At 40.3% G+C, this 16535-nt stretch overlaps 1 protein-coding gene across 1 annotated transcript in view; it reads right to left on the bottom strand.

The window, feature by feature from the left end:
- Positions 1-16535, bottom strand: part of LOC112239048 (titin) — a 176769-nt gene that overhangs the window by 126737 nt on the left and 33497 nt on the right. The window contains 14 exon segments of the mRNA XM_042320092.1: positions 8-286; positions 398-685; positions 789-1067; positions 1169-1447; positions 1537-1815; positions 1911-2192; positions 2298-2576; positions 3089-3367; positions 3489-3770; positions 3874-4155; positions 4236-4517; positions 4748-5314; positions 5509-5787; positions 6405-10241. Of these exon segments, the coding sequence (XP_042176026.1) occupies positions 8-286; positions 398-685; positions 789-1067; positions 1169-1447; positions 1537-1815; positions 1911-2192; positions 2298-2576; positions 3089-3367; positions 3489-3770; positions 3874-4155; positions 4236-4517; positions 4748-5314; positions 5509-5787; positions 6405-10241 (7773 nt within the window).

Below are 16535 nucleotides of genomic sequence, written 5' to 3' on the forward strand. Positions count from 1 at the left end.
TAAGAACCTTTGACAAAGAGCATTGCTTGGCAAGCATCAGAGCCCACGTCATTATTAATTTCGCAGATATAGTCTCCAGAGTCTAATGCTTTGGCAAAGAACAGCTCCAGCGATGTAGAGGTGTTGTCTTTAGTCACAGAGCAATCAGAGCCGGATGAGATCTCCTTCTTGTCTTTAAACCATTTAATGGTCAAGGGTGGCGTTCCAGACAAAAGGACATTAAATTGAACCTTTGATCCAGGCAAAACATCCATTGATTCAGGCCTTTCTAAAACCAATGGTGGTTCTGTTGAGAAAATGGGGAATGCATGTTTCAAGTTAAAAGTCAAAACATTTCTGAAGCCAAAGAGAGCCAAAGATACAGAAATATAGAAGACAAAAAAATGGTTATCCAAACCTTTTACAATTAAGGCCCCAGAACACCGGTCCTTGCCTGCCTTATTAGTAGCAATGCAGGTATAACTACCACTGTCTGCACTGTCAAGACGACTTATTTCCAGAAAAGCTGTGTTTTCAAAGAATGTGCATTTGTGCTTATCATCCGTCTTGATCTCTTTCTCATCTTTGTACCAGAGTACAGATATGGGCAGAGAGCCAGACAAAAGGCACTCCAAGTGGGCAAATGATCCTTTGATACTCTCTGTTTTCTTCAGTTTCCTTGTGAAAGATGGTTTTATGATTTGATCTAGCATAGATTAAAAAAAAGAAAGTAATGAGAATGCTGTCAAAACAGGAATGCCTGTAAAAAAAGCTACAAAAATTATAAAAATATGTATAAATGAGCTGACCTAGAACAGAAACTGTAGCTTCACAGGTACTGCTTCCAACGTCATTGGAAACTTCAAAGTTGTAATCTCCACTGTCGCTTTTTTCTGTACGGAGAATGTTTAGTACAGAGCTCTTATCTGTGCTCTGTACTTTGTATCTATGACCTGATGTCAGCTCTCTTCCATCCTTCAGCCATTTGACTTTGAGCACCCTGGTTCCTGAGAACCGGCACTGAAGTGTAGCGGGATCCCCCATTGTAACACTGACAGATTTAGCCTGTTCAGTGATATTTGCTGGTTCTGTGATAAACATAACATTCAACAATGAGTTTTTAACATCAGAATATAAAATCCAAACACAAGTAGCAATTTGAAAAATGTCCTGATAAACATCAACCAACCTTTGACTACCAATAACGCAGAGCATTTCTGATTGCCAGCTTCATTTTTGGCCTGACAAGTATATTTCCCAGCATGTTTGGTTTGAATATTTGAAATACGCAGCAGTGCTGTCCTGTCTTCAACGGACATCTGTGCATGCTCACCATCTTTGACCTCATGGTCATCCTTCAGCCATGACACAGTCATAGGTAGTGATCCTTTCAGAGTACACTGCATAGAAATCTCACTGCCAACTAGGGAATTCACATTCTCTATCTTTTTCACAAACGATGGCGGTTCTAAAGGTGGAAAAGCATACAACCTTTCAACTGAAAGTCTACAGAAATGAACAGATACATATATTTAAAATGAAGGTTTTCACACCAACCTTTCAGTGTCACCTCACAATCACAAGATGACTTCCCAACTTCATTTTCTACTGTACACTGATATTTTCCAGCATCTCCGGCTTCAATTGCCAGGATCTGGAGGGTAACTATGTCATCCTTTACGACTATCTTATGTCTTTTATCATTTCTGATCGCCTTTGTGTTTTTGTAAAATGATGTGTTGAATGGAGCGGAGCCTGAAAGCTTTCCTTCCAGCATAATATCAGATCCTTTGATAACTTCTTTGGATTCAAAGGTCCTTGTAAATATTGGAGGTTCTAAAAGAAGATGGCAATCGAGTCAGAATACAATCAACAAAAATCTAAATGGATGAATCGAAAAAAAAACTCAGTAAGTGGAATACTCAACACACCTTTAACTGTAACTGTGCTGCCGCTGTGGTCACTACCAGCATCACTTGATGCCACACAAACATAATTTCCACTATCATCAACAGAGCAGTTGACAAACTCCAATGAGGCAACTGAATTGGTGACAGCCATTTTGTATTTCTCCTTTTGTGTTATCTCAATCTCATTCTTGAACCACTTAAAACTGATCTCAGGGGTGCCAGTTGCTTTACACTCCAGCTTTACAGCACTTCCTTCCACTGCTAGTTTCGTAGACTCAAGCTTCACCACAAACATTGGAGGTTCTAAAAAAGAGTTTGACATTGATTATCAGTCAAGGAAACAAACATTGATGCAAGAACAGAAGAACAACAAATGCACATTGAGCAGGGTATATGTAAGAAGGTCACCTTTCACAAACAAGACAGCAGTGCACGCCATCTTTCCAGCGTCATTGGCCACTTGGCATGTGTAGTTAGCTGAGTCACTGGGTTTTACTGAGTGAAGTTCCAAAAAACTTAAGGAGGTCTCCTTCTTGATAAAAAATGTGCCTCCACTTGATATCTCCTTGTCGTCTCTGAACCACTTGATCATAAGAGGAGCTGTTCCAGTGAAAGCACACTTCAAGACAACAGTAGATCCTGGTATGACGTCTTGGTTGTCAGGTTTCAATGTGAAGACTGGAGGTTCTAAAATTCATTAAAAGGACAAAATATTTATTTTTCATCATCATATTACCCCAAGAAAACGCCATAGGCCTACTTCAATTAGAAGTAAAAACATAGGGCTAAAGAATTACTTAAACTTTATAAACCTTTGACATATAAGGTTCCACTGCTTTCTTCAGATCCAGCCGAATTTGTTGCCCGGCATGTGTACACTCCAGCATCAACCTTTTCCAATTTAGTAATTTTCAGTGCAGCTGAGTTGTCTTTGATTTCAGGTAAATATCTATCTCCGAACTTAATTTCTTTATCGTCTTTGAACCAAGACAGAGTCATAGGCTGGGATCCAGATACTTTGCAATCCATTGAAATATCGTTACCCATAATTCCATCAAGTCTTTTCAGAGACCTTGTAAAAGAGGGTGGTATGATACGATCTGTTTTGGAAAGAAAAAGTTAAGTCATACTGTACATTGCAAGTTCAAATATCTGTCATGAAAACAAACTTTTAAAAGTAGAGAAGAAGAAAAGCTAACCCAGCACAGTAATAGAGCATGAGCACCGGTCCTTTCCAACACGGTTGGACACTTCCATTGTGTATTCGGAAGAGTCTACTTTTTCAGACGCAAGAATCTTTAAGACAGCAATATTATCTTTCAGAGTTATTTTATATTTTCGACTCCCTTTCATCTCCTTTCCATCCTGGAACCATTTCACTTTAAGTTCTGGGCTTCCAGCGATTTTGCATTCCAAGGTTGCAGATTCCCCTGAAGTCACATTGATGGATTCTGCTTTCTCTAAGATTCTAGCAGGTTCTATATTAAAGTAAAATTAATTAGATTGAGGTGTCACAAGAGTGTGTTTATGTGTTTATGTGTTTATATGTAAAAATACATAAACATGTGTAAATGTTTAATTTAAATGTTCAACTCTAACCTTGAACTGTTAGAGTGGCTTCACATTTGTTTTGTCCAGCCTCATTCTCTGCTTGGCAAGTGTACTTGCCACCATGGTTAATGGCAACAGTTGTTATTGACAAAATAGCAATGTTGTTCTCAAATGTCATTTTGATATTTGGATCATCATCTCTCAACATTTCAGTGTCCTTTATCCATTTGACGGAAATGGGGGGTGAGCCTTTCAATGTGCCCTGCAGTTTCACAGAATCTCCCAATGTTGCTGTAATGGTTTCAATCTTCTTTGCAAATGTTGGTGGTTCTATACAAAACATATTATAAAATCAATGTACCATGTTCTTTAGAAAACATACGGTATTTAGATAAATCAATTTGAGTTATTTTAATTTATCAACAATACTAACCTTTTAGTTTGGCCAGTGCCTTAGTGGTGATTTTACCAACATCATTAGCTATGCAGCACTGATAATCCCCAATGTCTGCACTTTCAAATGAGCAGAACTCCAAACGAGCAATGGACTCCTGAGAGACGATCTTGTACTTTTTATCTGTGGTGACGACTGGTTTCTTATTCTTCAACCAGGTGATTTCAAATGGAGCTGTTCCTTTAATTTCACATTCGAGGACGGCAGGACTTCCCTTCACTGCCTCAACCATTTGCAATTCTTTTCGAAGGGAAGGGGGCTCTAAGAGTAGAGATCAGATTAAATTATACAACTATCTGTTCAATTTTTAAAATAATTGTAAGTAAAGAATGGTGACAAACCTTTTACAGATAACTCAGTGCTGCAGCTCTCACTACCAGCTTCGTTTGACACCTCACAAGTGTAGTTTCCGCTGTCTAACACGTTTACATCGATTATTTCGAAAGTTGCAAGACCAGCCTTGAAAGTGATTTTATATTTATCTCCATCACTGAGCTCCTTGTCATTCAAAAACCAGGAAGCTTTGAGTTCAGCTGATCCTTTGACTGTGCACTGCATCCGAGCAGCTATGCCCTGCTTCCACATTAGTTTTGGTTCCATTTTCTTAACAAAGGTAGGGGGCTCTGAAATAAGTTTTGGATTGCAAAACAGCAAATGTGTTGTCAAACAAGAATCAATACAAAAGAGAAGAGTTCAAGAAGGAGAAAATAAGAAGACATACAGAAGCTGCATAGCGTTAGTGGCTGTTTCAAAGAGGACTCAACAGCTGTTTTTTTACAATTAGTTCCTAGTAAGCAGATCTGTAAGTGCACAAACGCTGTGTTAATACAGAAAATCTACTTAAAGACCTTACCTTGTACTGTCAACGTGGTAGGACAAGTTGCACTCCCAGCATCATTTGAAGCTGTACATACATATTTCCCTGAATCTTTCAGTTTTGCTTTTGTAATTTCAAGAACGACAACCTTGTCTTCAAAAGATTGTTTACAATCCATTGTTTGATGAAGCTTTTTGCCATCTTTCATCCAGGTGATGGACACTCCAGTGTCCTCATCCACTTGACCTTCGAGCCGCAGTGTGTTACCAACGGCTGAAGACACCGAGACCTCAAAGGTCTTTATGAAACTGGGTTTGTTGATAACCCTCAACTCTGAACTGCATGTAACAGTACCAACACTGTTCGATGCTTTGCAAAGGTATGTGCCCTGATCGTTCAGCTGAAGATTTTTGATTTGTAGGGAATATTTGGTCTTGTCAGATGATATTTGATAGCTTCCCCCCGGAGAGATAGCAATGTTGTCTTTGTGCCAGACAATAGTCATCGGTGAAGAGCCAGTAACTACACACTGGAATGTTGCTTGTTTGCCCACGTATAAAGTCATGTGATCAGGCTTTGTACTAAATACTGGCGGGTACATCTCTATAAAAAAAGTAAATAAAGATGGAAAAAGGCAATGGGATATGAATACTTCATTTACTTTACAAACCGGTACAATATACAAATGTTGAGACAACAATTGCACATTAAAATGTGTTGTATTGTATTCAACCTTTAAAAAAACAGCAATATACATACAGTTGTATAAGTAATGTTAAGGGAAACAGAGGACTCACCAGTCACTGTCAGTTTGGCGGCACAGGTGTCACTGCCATGTTGGTTTGTAGCCTTGCAGGTGTATTCACCACTGTCGGCTTTGGTTGGGCTCAGAAGCTCCAATGAAGATGTCAGTTGCCGACTGAGAACGTGACAATTTGCACTCTCTTTGATCGAAGTGCCAGACTTGAACCATTTGAAGTTCACATTTGGTGCCTCTTCAATTTCACATTCAAACTTGGCTCCACTGCCAACATTGATCTCCAGGGGAACAATTTTGTACCTGAAAACAGGTGGCACTATAATGTGCACAAAAAGAAAAGTAAATTAGTACACAGGTAGATAATGATGCAAAAAATGACAAGTAGACAAATGGTATACAGAGCTGGAACAGGGATGGTGGAATGCTACAGTATGGTGGGATGCATTCCAGGAGTGACTGTGAAGAAATGGTGGAATGGTTAGAGGGGGAAGAAAGAAAGTGAATTCATGATAGAGGAAGGAGGAAAGTGACATCATGAAGAATGAAACCATGATACATTTGCCCCTGAAAGCATGCACAAATATTTCAGTGCTCAGTGGAGAATGACCAAGAATGAAATGTTATATTTCATGGGTGACGAAAATACCTGGGAATGATATAGAAGAAATAAGCATGTGGGGAATGATATAGAGAAAAACTAAGGTGAATTAGTAGTGGATTGAAAGTATAGTAAATTCATGCTGAAAATTCTATCAATACATTTTTTTATTTAGTAATTAATTTGATCTAAAAAATAAATATGTATGAAATAAAGTATGAGTTTGCTGCCACTATGAAATTAAAATGTTATATTACATTATAAAAATGTAATGAATGATAGTTAGTTTATGTGTATGGTGACGAGTAACAATAAAACTATCCCCATTATCCAACCTTTCGAGACAACTGTGAGTCTTGATGATGTTGTGGTCTTTCCAGCTTCATTCACAGCCTCAAAGACATATTCTCCTTCGTGCTTCTCCTTGATAATTTTCATGATTGTAAGTGTGTATGTGTCATGTTCTTTAGAACACTTGAACTCTTTGCCAGATTTAATTATTTGTCCATTGAAAAGCCAATTAGCTTTTGTAACATACTTTACTGTCACAGTGTATGTAACCTTACAATGCTCCTCTGTGGTAATGTCCTCAAGGAAAGTTTCAATAATGGGATAATCGTTTACATTTCCTTGAGGTTTAGATTTTTTGACCTCTTCTGAAATAAATTCCTCCCTGTGTTCTTTTTGGATGAGTACATCTAAAGACTGTTCAGTTGGAATGGATGTCATGGGCATATCGGTGGTGATATCAACCATACCTACATCTCTCTCATAACCTTTTACAGTCATAGTTCTAACCTCCTGTCTGGCCACCTGTACTGTCTGTCCAAACTCAGCATGTGATTCTGTAGTAACTTCCATTACTTGACCGCCCAAGTTGGATTGAGTTACTTTGGACTCTTGCACCACAATACGTTCCTCAGCTGTTGCTGTTTCATGTGTAGCCCGAGATTCTGTCTTTCGTTTAGCAGCCTGAGATTTAGGTGTTGTGAAATCAACTACACTTTCTGCTACTTTTACTGTCTCAACTACAGATGACAATATTTCTTTGGAGGATGCACTGCTAACCTTTAGTCTTTGGGGCTTGTCGATTTGCAGTGTGCCAGGTTGCTCAGATGTAAGAACATGCTGCTCGTGATAGATCATTGAGTAGAAAGCTGCCTGGAGTTCAGTCCTTAGATCTGCAGTCTTGGGGTACTGACCTTCAAAAGCAAGTGTTATTTCCATAGGGGCACCTGGTGTTGTGATAAGATAAGTGAACATCGCACGCCTAGGTTCCTTGAGTACCTTCACTTCCTGTACCTCAGTAGCCTCTAAACTTCCAACAACGTCTGCTAGTATAAGTGGCTGATCAAGAGCCACAGCAGACTGAAGTGCATCTTTCAACTGATGTCTGATGTCCAAACTTGTTGGTTTGGGAATCTGAATAACAAATGTGAGCTCCTTTGGAAGAGTTCGACTTTCTCCAGACTCTGAAACGAAAACAGCCATTTTGTGCTGAGTTTTAAGGCTAACTTTTGCTGACTCTGATTTGGTAATTTGCTGAGACATTTCCCCAATCAATATACGCTTTTCATCCATCATTATTGACTGTCTAACAGACTGTCCTTCCTGTATCTGGATGGCAAAATCTTGCTCTGTTGCTTTTAGAAGTACACTACTCTCAGTTGCGATCGCCTTCTCCTCTATTTGTATGGGCTCAGTAGGTACTTTAGGCTCTATTTCGGATTTGCATGTAAATGTGTCAACAGCTGTCAAACTCTCAGTATGTCCCTCCTCTAACGCTTGACTATCTGCCACACTTGTAACTTGCATGATATTCCAACGATCTTCTTTTTGGATTAATGCACGCTGCTGTTTGGCATCACTAGTAAATGGTGTTTCTTTGGATATCTGCATGGGCTTTGATGTGACCTGAAGAATGTTCTGTGGTCTGGGTTCTGTTCTAAGCTTTGACTGAACTCCTGTCACAGACACATCAAGATCTTTGGAATAATCTGCGCTAAGCCCCCTTTTTTCCTCTGAGGATGCTGCGTGTTTTCTGGCTTTCTCCTGCTTCTGTGTTGCTGTCTGTTGGGCTGGCTTTTCAATGGTAATAATTCCCTCTTTGGTTAAGGCACCTCCCGGATGAACTGACTGAAGATGTAATGGGGTAGGGGCTTGTTTTTGGGGCTGAATGGTCATTGTGTCTCTCTTGGCCTCAAACTCAGTCGTATCTTCGCAAGTGACAGATATCCGTTCATCGTGGGTTACTGTATGTAAAAGAGTAGGGCTTTTCCTGGCACCTGCTTGTTCTACAGCTGGTTTCTGACAAGTAAATGGTTCCTCAGATGGTAGGATATCCTGATCTCTAATGATCTGCAAATGCAGTACCTGTTCACCTTCTACCTGAGAAAATAATGAGGTCGCACTTTCTAAACTCTTCACTTGTTTTGTGTGTTCAGCTTGTAAGATCTGCTTTTCCTCAGCTGTCAGTGCAGATTTCATAATGTAATCTTTACGAAGGAGAGCCTTTTCTGCCTCTGGCCTCTGCATGGTAAATTTAGTCTCTTTTGATAAGGTTTGTTTTGTCTCAGAAACTGAGGCTAAGATTGGCTTGAGCGATTCTTTTGTCACTGAAGATTGTAGAGCAGAGTCAGAAGATGGCACATCTGTGGTATGGCCCTCAGGAATCATCTGTTTTTCAGTTGACATGGCGGAATACAATATCTTAATGCCTTCTTTGACTTTGTAACTTTTTTCCTCCTGTGGCTTGGGAATTTCTTGCGATCGTTCTTTTAAAATTGACAGTTGGGATTCAACAAGATGACTACTGACAAGATGTTTTGGCTCGGAGGTTGGCTTTACTTTATCTGTCTTCCTTTCACCTGACATCTCTGTGCTTACACTCGCCAAGGTGGTTATCTCCTCGGAAGTGGCAGACATTAATTGTGAACGCTTCTCTTTTGAAGACTGCAGCTCTATGACTACTGGGCTTTGGATACGGTCACAGTGCCGCTCTGTGAGCTGTGGGCTATCCTGAACAGCAGATGTATGAAAGGGAGCCGTACGGTGTTGTTTCGTAGAAACTACTGAAACCTCAGGTGGACGAGTGACACCCACAGACACTCTCTCTTGTACCTCATGTGACTGCAGAACTGCAGCCTGGTGGGTGACCCTTTCTCTTTGGACCGTAGCTGCTGACATATCCAACTCTCTAAGGGTTTGTACTTGCTCACTGGAAACAACCTGGCTGTCCTCGGTGCCAATGGTGTACACCATCTGATGTCCTGCTTGATCTCTGGCCCTGGTCTCTCCGGGAAGGTTGACCTCGTACAAGCGGGACTCTGTAGCTTGTTCAGCAGTCATGGATACTTTATAACCTTTTTGAACAACCATGGGTTCCTTACGCTGAGATACAGAGATAGGCTCTTTGAAAACAATTAGGTCAGCACTACAAGAGGCCTCCCCAGATGGGTTGGAAGCCCTACATGTATAGAGACCACTGTCCTGCTGTTGAATGCCCTTCATGTTGATGAAGCCAGAGCCATCTGGGTTGTTCACTATAATGCAGTATTTACCAGGCTGAATTTGACGAGCACTTTTATACCACTGTACATCTGGTATTGGATCACCAGTTACTTTATATTTAAAGTAAGCCTCACCTCCCTCTTGGCATTTTATAGGTTTGACTTGGCTAGTGAAATTTGGAGGTTGGACAGTGGCTTTGAACATTTTTTCCACCCATTGCTCAGCTGTAGTTGAAGCTCTCTTACTTACCTCCAGGTAAGTAGTACAGGTTGTCTGGCCAAATCTATTGCTAGCTGTACAAGTGTACTCGCCTTTATAGTCTGTTTTTACCTCAGATATTATTAAGGTATACTCATCTTTTTCTTGAACCAATTTGTAAATTGATGAAGAAGTAATGACTCTCCCATTATGAAACCACTGAACAGTAGGCTTTGGAAGGCCAGATACTGTGATAGTAAATCTTGCTGACTCCCCAACATTGACAGCTGCTGGTGAGAGTTGGGTCAAAAATATAGGCTTTTCTTTTTTATCCTCTAAAGTACTAGAATAGTATTTAGACTCTGGCTGGAGTTCAAGTGTTTTGGATGTTTGAGGTAACTGAAGGCCAGTGGTGTAGGATTCTTGTTCTTCTTCCACTGTCGTCACAGTCGACCTAGAATATTCTGTGTAAAAAATAATTTGTAAGATTGAGATAAAATGTCCATTAAAGACAGGGTTATGTTGGTCAACTGTGTGTCCGCTGCAAAAGATTAAAGGTTGACATAAACATTAATTTACATAAAAAAACACCATACAATAAATACATCAGTATATAACTATTTTATTTATACATAAATAAACACTGTTAGAGACAAACTGAAGTGATTTCTGTACAAACAAATCATGAATTTCAATTACTCCCATTTCCAAATGAATACTCTGTCATACTTTTTTGTGATCAGTCAAATTGGTAAATCTTTTATAAGCCCAAATATACAGTATTCATTAAGAATACAATTGCCTCAAACATACAGTGAAACACATATTTACAGCACATATAATGTATATAATGAACATATCCTTTTTAAAAATGTAATTTTACAGCCAACCCCAAGGCCTTATTTTGAATGGATGTACTTTGCCACTGTAGACCTAATGAAAAAATAAACTCTACAATAGCACATTCAATATTAGATTAAAATTGTGTTAGATGTTGCATTTTTTTGTGTACAATATAAATATTTTTTAAATCATTAACCAAAAGAAACAAAATATTATCAGAAACTCATTCACAAAGAAAATGTTTAAATTCTGCACATCACTTATTGTACAGCATCGTGTTAAGATGGAACTATCATGGTTGCATTGATAATTGATCATTTTACATGCACTTCTTAAAGCTGGAACCCTTAATGGTGAAACTGCCACATCCATTTGGGATATTACAACAACAACGTTATTGAAAACAACGCCCACTGTTTTTCCTGACATCAGTGCACGCGCGATAGAACAGCAGAATATGACCTGTAATTATGATTTTTACCACACTGCTTTACGCACCTCACCTCCATTTCGGCCACAAAATAAAAACTATAACAAAGGTGCTGGGGCGGACAGTCATGCTGTTTACCCTAATGTCAATTCCAACTTCAACACTACACACTGGGAATTGGATCCCCAGTTCTCCATTGAGCATGCTTTTTCGTTCAGGACTACGCTTGATCTGGGTCCGAGAAATCCCCAGTGATCAATTAGATAAGTCCCAGAGTTTTTTGTATTTGTTATATTATGTATGACTATATATTCAATTATATGATTCATTTGAAATATTAAAACATTGGACATTTTGGGCCTAACACAAATGTCTTGATAACAATGTTTTGATTACACATGGGTGGTAAGTATTCATACATGTTGTCACGTTAAATAAAACTATAAGCATTAACTTTTGTTCTACTATTTTGAAAAGCAAACATTCAACATTCAAACATACCAAACATGATTATATAACATTTATAATTACTCTTATGTGTGAAGTAATTACACACTATACACATTAAATAAGATCTACACCTAATTTCAGAAAACCTTTCGCGTGTATCTCAGAATAATTAACAAAAGCTACTTTTCGAACATACAATTGCTTAATTGAGTTCAACATCCACATGAAAACAAATTACATGAAGAGATTAGAACACTTTCAACAAAGCAGTTGTTTCAGTATATCCAGATTTATTTTGGATGAGACACTTGTACTCTCCAGCATCATGTTTAGTGACATTTGTTATGATCAAATTAAAATGTCCAGATGCTTTCTCTTGGATCATGTACCTAGTTTCTTTCACTGGATCCCCGTCTTTGTACCATTCAGCAGTGGGATGAGGTTTACCATTAACTAAACACTGGAGGACCACTGGAGTTCCTACTGCTGCAGTGACGTTTGTCAAAGGAACAATGCATTTTGGTGGAGTTTCAGTCATTTGAAACTGGAAACTACACAATTCCGATGACTTTCCTTTGAATTCTATTTTATCGTCTTTGGCGGGCTCTGCGAAAACATCAAAATTTATACTGACATATTTCTCTCCCTGCTCGCTCATCTCATTGTCTGTCATGGCTACGAGTCTAACAGCCTTTTGTGATTCATCAGCTTCCTGCTCAAATTCAAATTCCAGCTCTATTTCTGATGCCTGCTCACCGTCAAACTCATTCCCAACAACCAAGTCAAACTTTTGAGGCTGAACTTTAGCACTACCAAGAGACACAGCTGTCAATTCTCTTCCTCTTGTTTTCCCTATAAAGCTTTTAGGATTCAACACAAGAAGAGATGCCCTGCAAAGAGTTTCCCCAACCACATTGATGGCCCTGCAGGTGTATATTCCACTATCATGAGCGTTGGCTTTCCTGATCTTTAGGAAATGATTGTCTCCATCAGATGAGTACAAGTATTTCTTGTTATCGTGAGGGATCTTTTTGTTACCTTTAAACCATGATACTATGGGAGAGGGAATTCCCATCAGAGAACACTCAAACATTACAGTTGTATTTTCGGGGGTTTCCATATCACAAATTGGGTTGATGAAGCGTGGTGGCATTTCTGTAACCTCAAAAGCTATTTTCAAATCATCCCTTTCTTGCGTTACAAAGTCAACTCCACTCTCCTCGTACATACTCGGGAGAACATCGAGTGATATTATCATACTTTTATTGTCAGCGGTGTATTCTGGGACGGTAATTATCTTCACCTGTCTCTCAAACTCTTTAACCTCATTTTCATCCAGCTCCACCTCTAATAGAATCTCCTGAGGGGAGCAAGACCTCGATGAGTCATCATCTTCCTCAACATCAAACTCCATCACATGCTGGTGGGTGACTGCTGGTGGTGGGGGCATATATCTGGCCTCGTTGGATATAACTACAACTAGTGCAACGCTTTTTGCCTCTCCTACATAGTTAACAGCTTCGCAAATATATTCACCTTGATCAGCTTTCGTAATGTTTTGAATAAAAAGTGTGATATTGTCACCATCTCTGTCCATTGTAATCCTTTCTTCTGCAACAAGCTGGGTTTTGTTTCTAAACCACTTCACTTCAGGTGAAGGCAACCCAAATACCTCAGCGTAAAACGATAACGAATCTTGTTCAAAAACTCTCCTTTTGGTGAGAGGTTTGAGGAAAGCCGGAGGGATTCCCTGGACTTTTTCCTGTAGTCCTCCAAGGCCAAGGGCACGCTCTGAGAGGAAGATTCCTTCCTCTAAGCTAAATGCAGGTGGAGTTGTCTCAATTCCCTCATCATCAGGTGACCTCAAGAACTTAGCAGGAGAAAATAACCTCTCACTGAAGTCAGTAGATGTTCTTTTATGTTCAAGAGGAGAGAAGGCATACTCATTAGGGGTCATATAACCTGCTGGAGTTTCAGTTTCAGGAGTGTGGAAAGATTCGGGAGATTTCGGGAGCTGCGAAATTTCAGTTGAAGAAGCTGGCGTATAGAACCGCTCGATTTCTGTTAATTCCTCACTAAATGTGCTACCACACTCAATGGACATCTCTGACTCTGGTGATAAGGGTCTGCCCCACTCAGTTGGTGGGTTGTAGTAGTCATAAACAGTACTGAAGGTCACTGCCTCCTCTTCAAGTGAGGTTAAACCTGTAGCACCTTGACTGTCAGCCGTACTTAGATAAGCACTGTCTGGTTTAGCCTCTGCTTGCTGTTGTGAACCTTGTGCAGCAAGATCATCTGTAAAACCATCTTCTTTGAACTTAATACTCACTGAGTTTGAAATCTCTGAATGCTCACCACTCTCAGCATCAGCATGTTCCTCGTTTTCCTCTGCAGTTTTTTCACTAACAATTTCACTACGTGCCCCACTAACACTGACAAATGCGCTACCCTTTGAGCGTTCAAAGATAGACATATTTTCATTCATATGAGTCATGTCCTCGCGATCAGAAGACTCAGTGTCCAATCTCTGAACTTCTGGAGCAGCAAATGAGCCAGATAATCTTTTTGGCTTTACAACCTCATTACCGACTGACGCTGAAACATCATCTGGGGTCTCCGACACTGGGACTTTCTCACAAGGAATGAAGCTACTGCCAGTACTAACAAATGCACTTTCACTGTCCTCTTTCATACTTTCATCTATCACACCAGGTCCTATACTTTCTGGAGAAGGGCTAGTCCTTACTGCCTTAACTGCCTCAGGTCTGACCAGTTTTGGTGACTCCTGCACCTCTGCTACACTTGAGAGGGGAACAAAGTGTTTTAGGTCACCATGGGTGTCAATTACGCCAGCTTCCTCAACAGTTTCTCCTGAAATCATACAGATTTCCTTGTCTTCCTCCTGAGTAGTAGACATGGTCTGGCCATGCTCAGGGGCACTTTTTGGAGAGACTGTCTTCGCTTTGGTCGAAATTTGTGTATTACTACCTTCTAGTAAGACAACCTCTGGTCCACTTTTGGGGGAAATGGACCTTTCTCTCGAAATGTGTGTATAACTACCTTCTACTAATATAGTGTCTTGTTTGGCCTGCAGTGGAGTTCCTTCCACAACATTAGTTACCAATGACATATCATCCTGTTCGGGATGGATTGATACTTCTGGGATATCCTCAGGGAAATATGACTCTGTCGACTTTTTTACTTCATGAACAGTGGTATCTGACAATGCAGGTGCCTCTGACAACACAGGTGTCTCAAATGCCTGCTTAATATGTGACGTTTCGACTACTGCAGCAGATGATTGCCGACCACACCCAGTAACAGTAGGTGCTTCTTTTGAAACACTTTGCTTTGGTTTAGTTACTTTTGGAACAGTCTTTTTAAGACTGTGAGAACCTAAAGTTCTGTCCAAAGTCAGCATCAATGCCTGGTCAGTAATATCACCAGTATCACTCAGAGGGGACTGCCTCAAATCTTCTGAATTTCCAGATAGTATATATTGTTCCCATTCACCAGCCATGGCTGCTTCTACCTCAGAAGATCCAGCAACAGCAACAGCTGGTTGGAAGTACACATCAGAACTGCTTTCAACCTTACTGGTTTGGCCTTCTGAAGAGCTTATGTTCTCAGATTTACTGACTACCTTAGCGGCATCACTTGGATCATAGGAGAATGTGAATTTGTGTTTCATAGGATGGGAACTGCCATCGTCCTCAGACATCTCTGTGTCTTTTTCAATCATTTCGAATGGGACTGGTGTTGGAGCAGTGATCCTGATCTCGACATTAGAAGTAGAATATTGTGAGTCTGAAGCACGAGGTCTGTACAAGACAGCCTGAGGCACCTGTAGAAAGGATTTCTCATCCGTTTCAACGTCTATGTATGATTCAAGTTCCTCGTCAATCATTTGGTCAACATCTTCTTCACTCATTTCATAATCTGTTGTCACTTTCACTTTACGCGAGGCCACCGGCGATGGTGATTTTCTTAATTGCTCACTCTCAGTAACTTCGAGTGTGGCAGAGGAGGTTGACTTTCCAAATGTATTAGTGATAACACAACTAAATGTCCCCTCATGGTATATAGTCGGATAGTAGATGGTTAATGTGGTTTCATTCAATTTAATGAGAACATCAAAGTCTGGGTTTTGACTGATTGGTTGGTCATCTTTGAGCCAAGTGACAGTTGGTTGAGGGTCTCCCCGGAAACGACATTTAAAGTCTGTCATCTCTCCCCTCTTTACTTTCATGGATGAGATTTCTCTCACAAAGATAGGTAGTGATGTTTTCTGTGAAGTCTTATCAAATTCCTTTGTCCTCTGATGCATGTCCATTTGGTGAAGGTCATCTTTTGATAGCATTTCTCTGTGTTCTTCTTTCCTCTCTGTGGTCCTCATAGACACTTTTTCTTTTTCATCAGGTCTTAAGTCGGATTCCCAATTGGAAGGCCCTTCTGCACCAACTTCGGCTTGAGAACCATGCTGACCAATGTGATGTTCTCTCAAAGGTGAACGGCCTCTCCTAGGTGAGGCTTCTCTACCAGGTGAGGCTTCTTTCACAGGTGATCGAACTCTGCCAAGTGAGCCTTCTCTGCCAGGGGAGGGCTCTCTACCAGGTGAGGGTTCTCTCCCTGGTGAGGACCCTCTAACTGGTGAGGACCCTCTCACCGGTGAGTGAAACCCAAGTGACATTTGATGAAACTTCTCTATATGATGAGAAACAGGTTCATAAGAAGGACCGTCATTGGCATCATCTCCACTGGCATAAGTTCTCTGACGATGGTGTTGTGAAAGTTCAGCCATAGCCCAATCCTCTTGAGAGACAAGCTCACCAATTCGATGTTGTCTCATAGGTGAGGATTCTTTCACAGGAGAGCGCTCTTTAATTGGAGAGCGCTCTTTCACAGGCAAGCGTTCTCTCACAGGTGAGGACCCAAATGACATTGTATGAGACTTCTCATTCTGATAAGAGGCTGGTTCAAAAAAGGAACTTTCATGCTGACCAATGTGATATTGTCTCATAGGGGAGGGTTCTCT

This window comes from Oncorhynchus tshawytscha, linkage group LG03 (assembly GCF_018296145.1).
Source record: "Oncorhynchus tshawytscha isolate Ot180627B linkage group LG03, Otsh_v2.0, whole genome shotgun sequence".
In the NCBI taxonomy this organism is placed as follows: domain Eukaryota; kingdom Metazoa; phylum Chordata; class Actinopteri; order Salmoniformes; family Salmonidae; genus Oncorhynchus; species Oncorhynchus tshawytscha.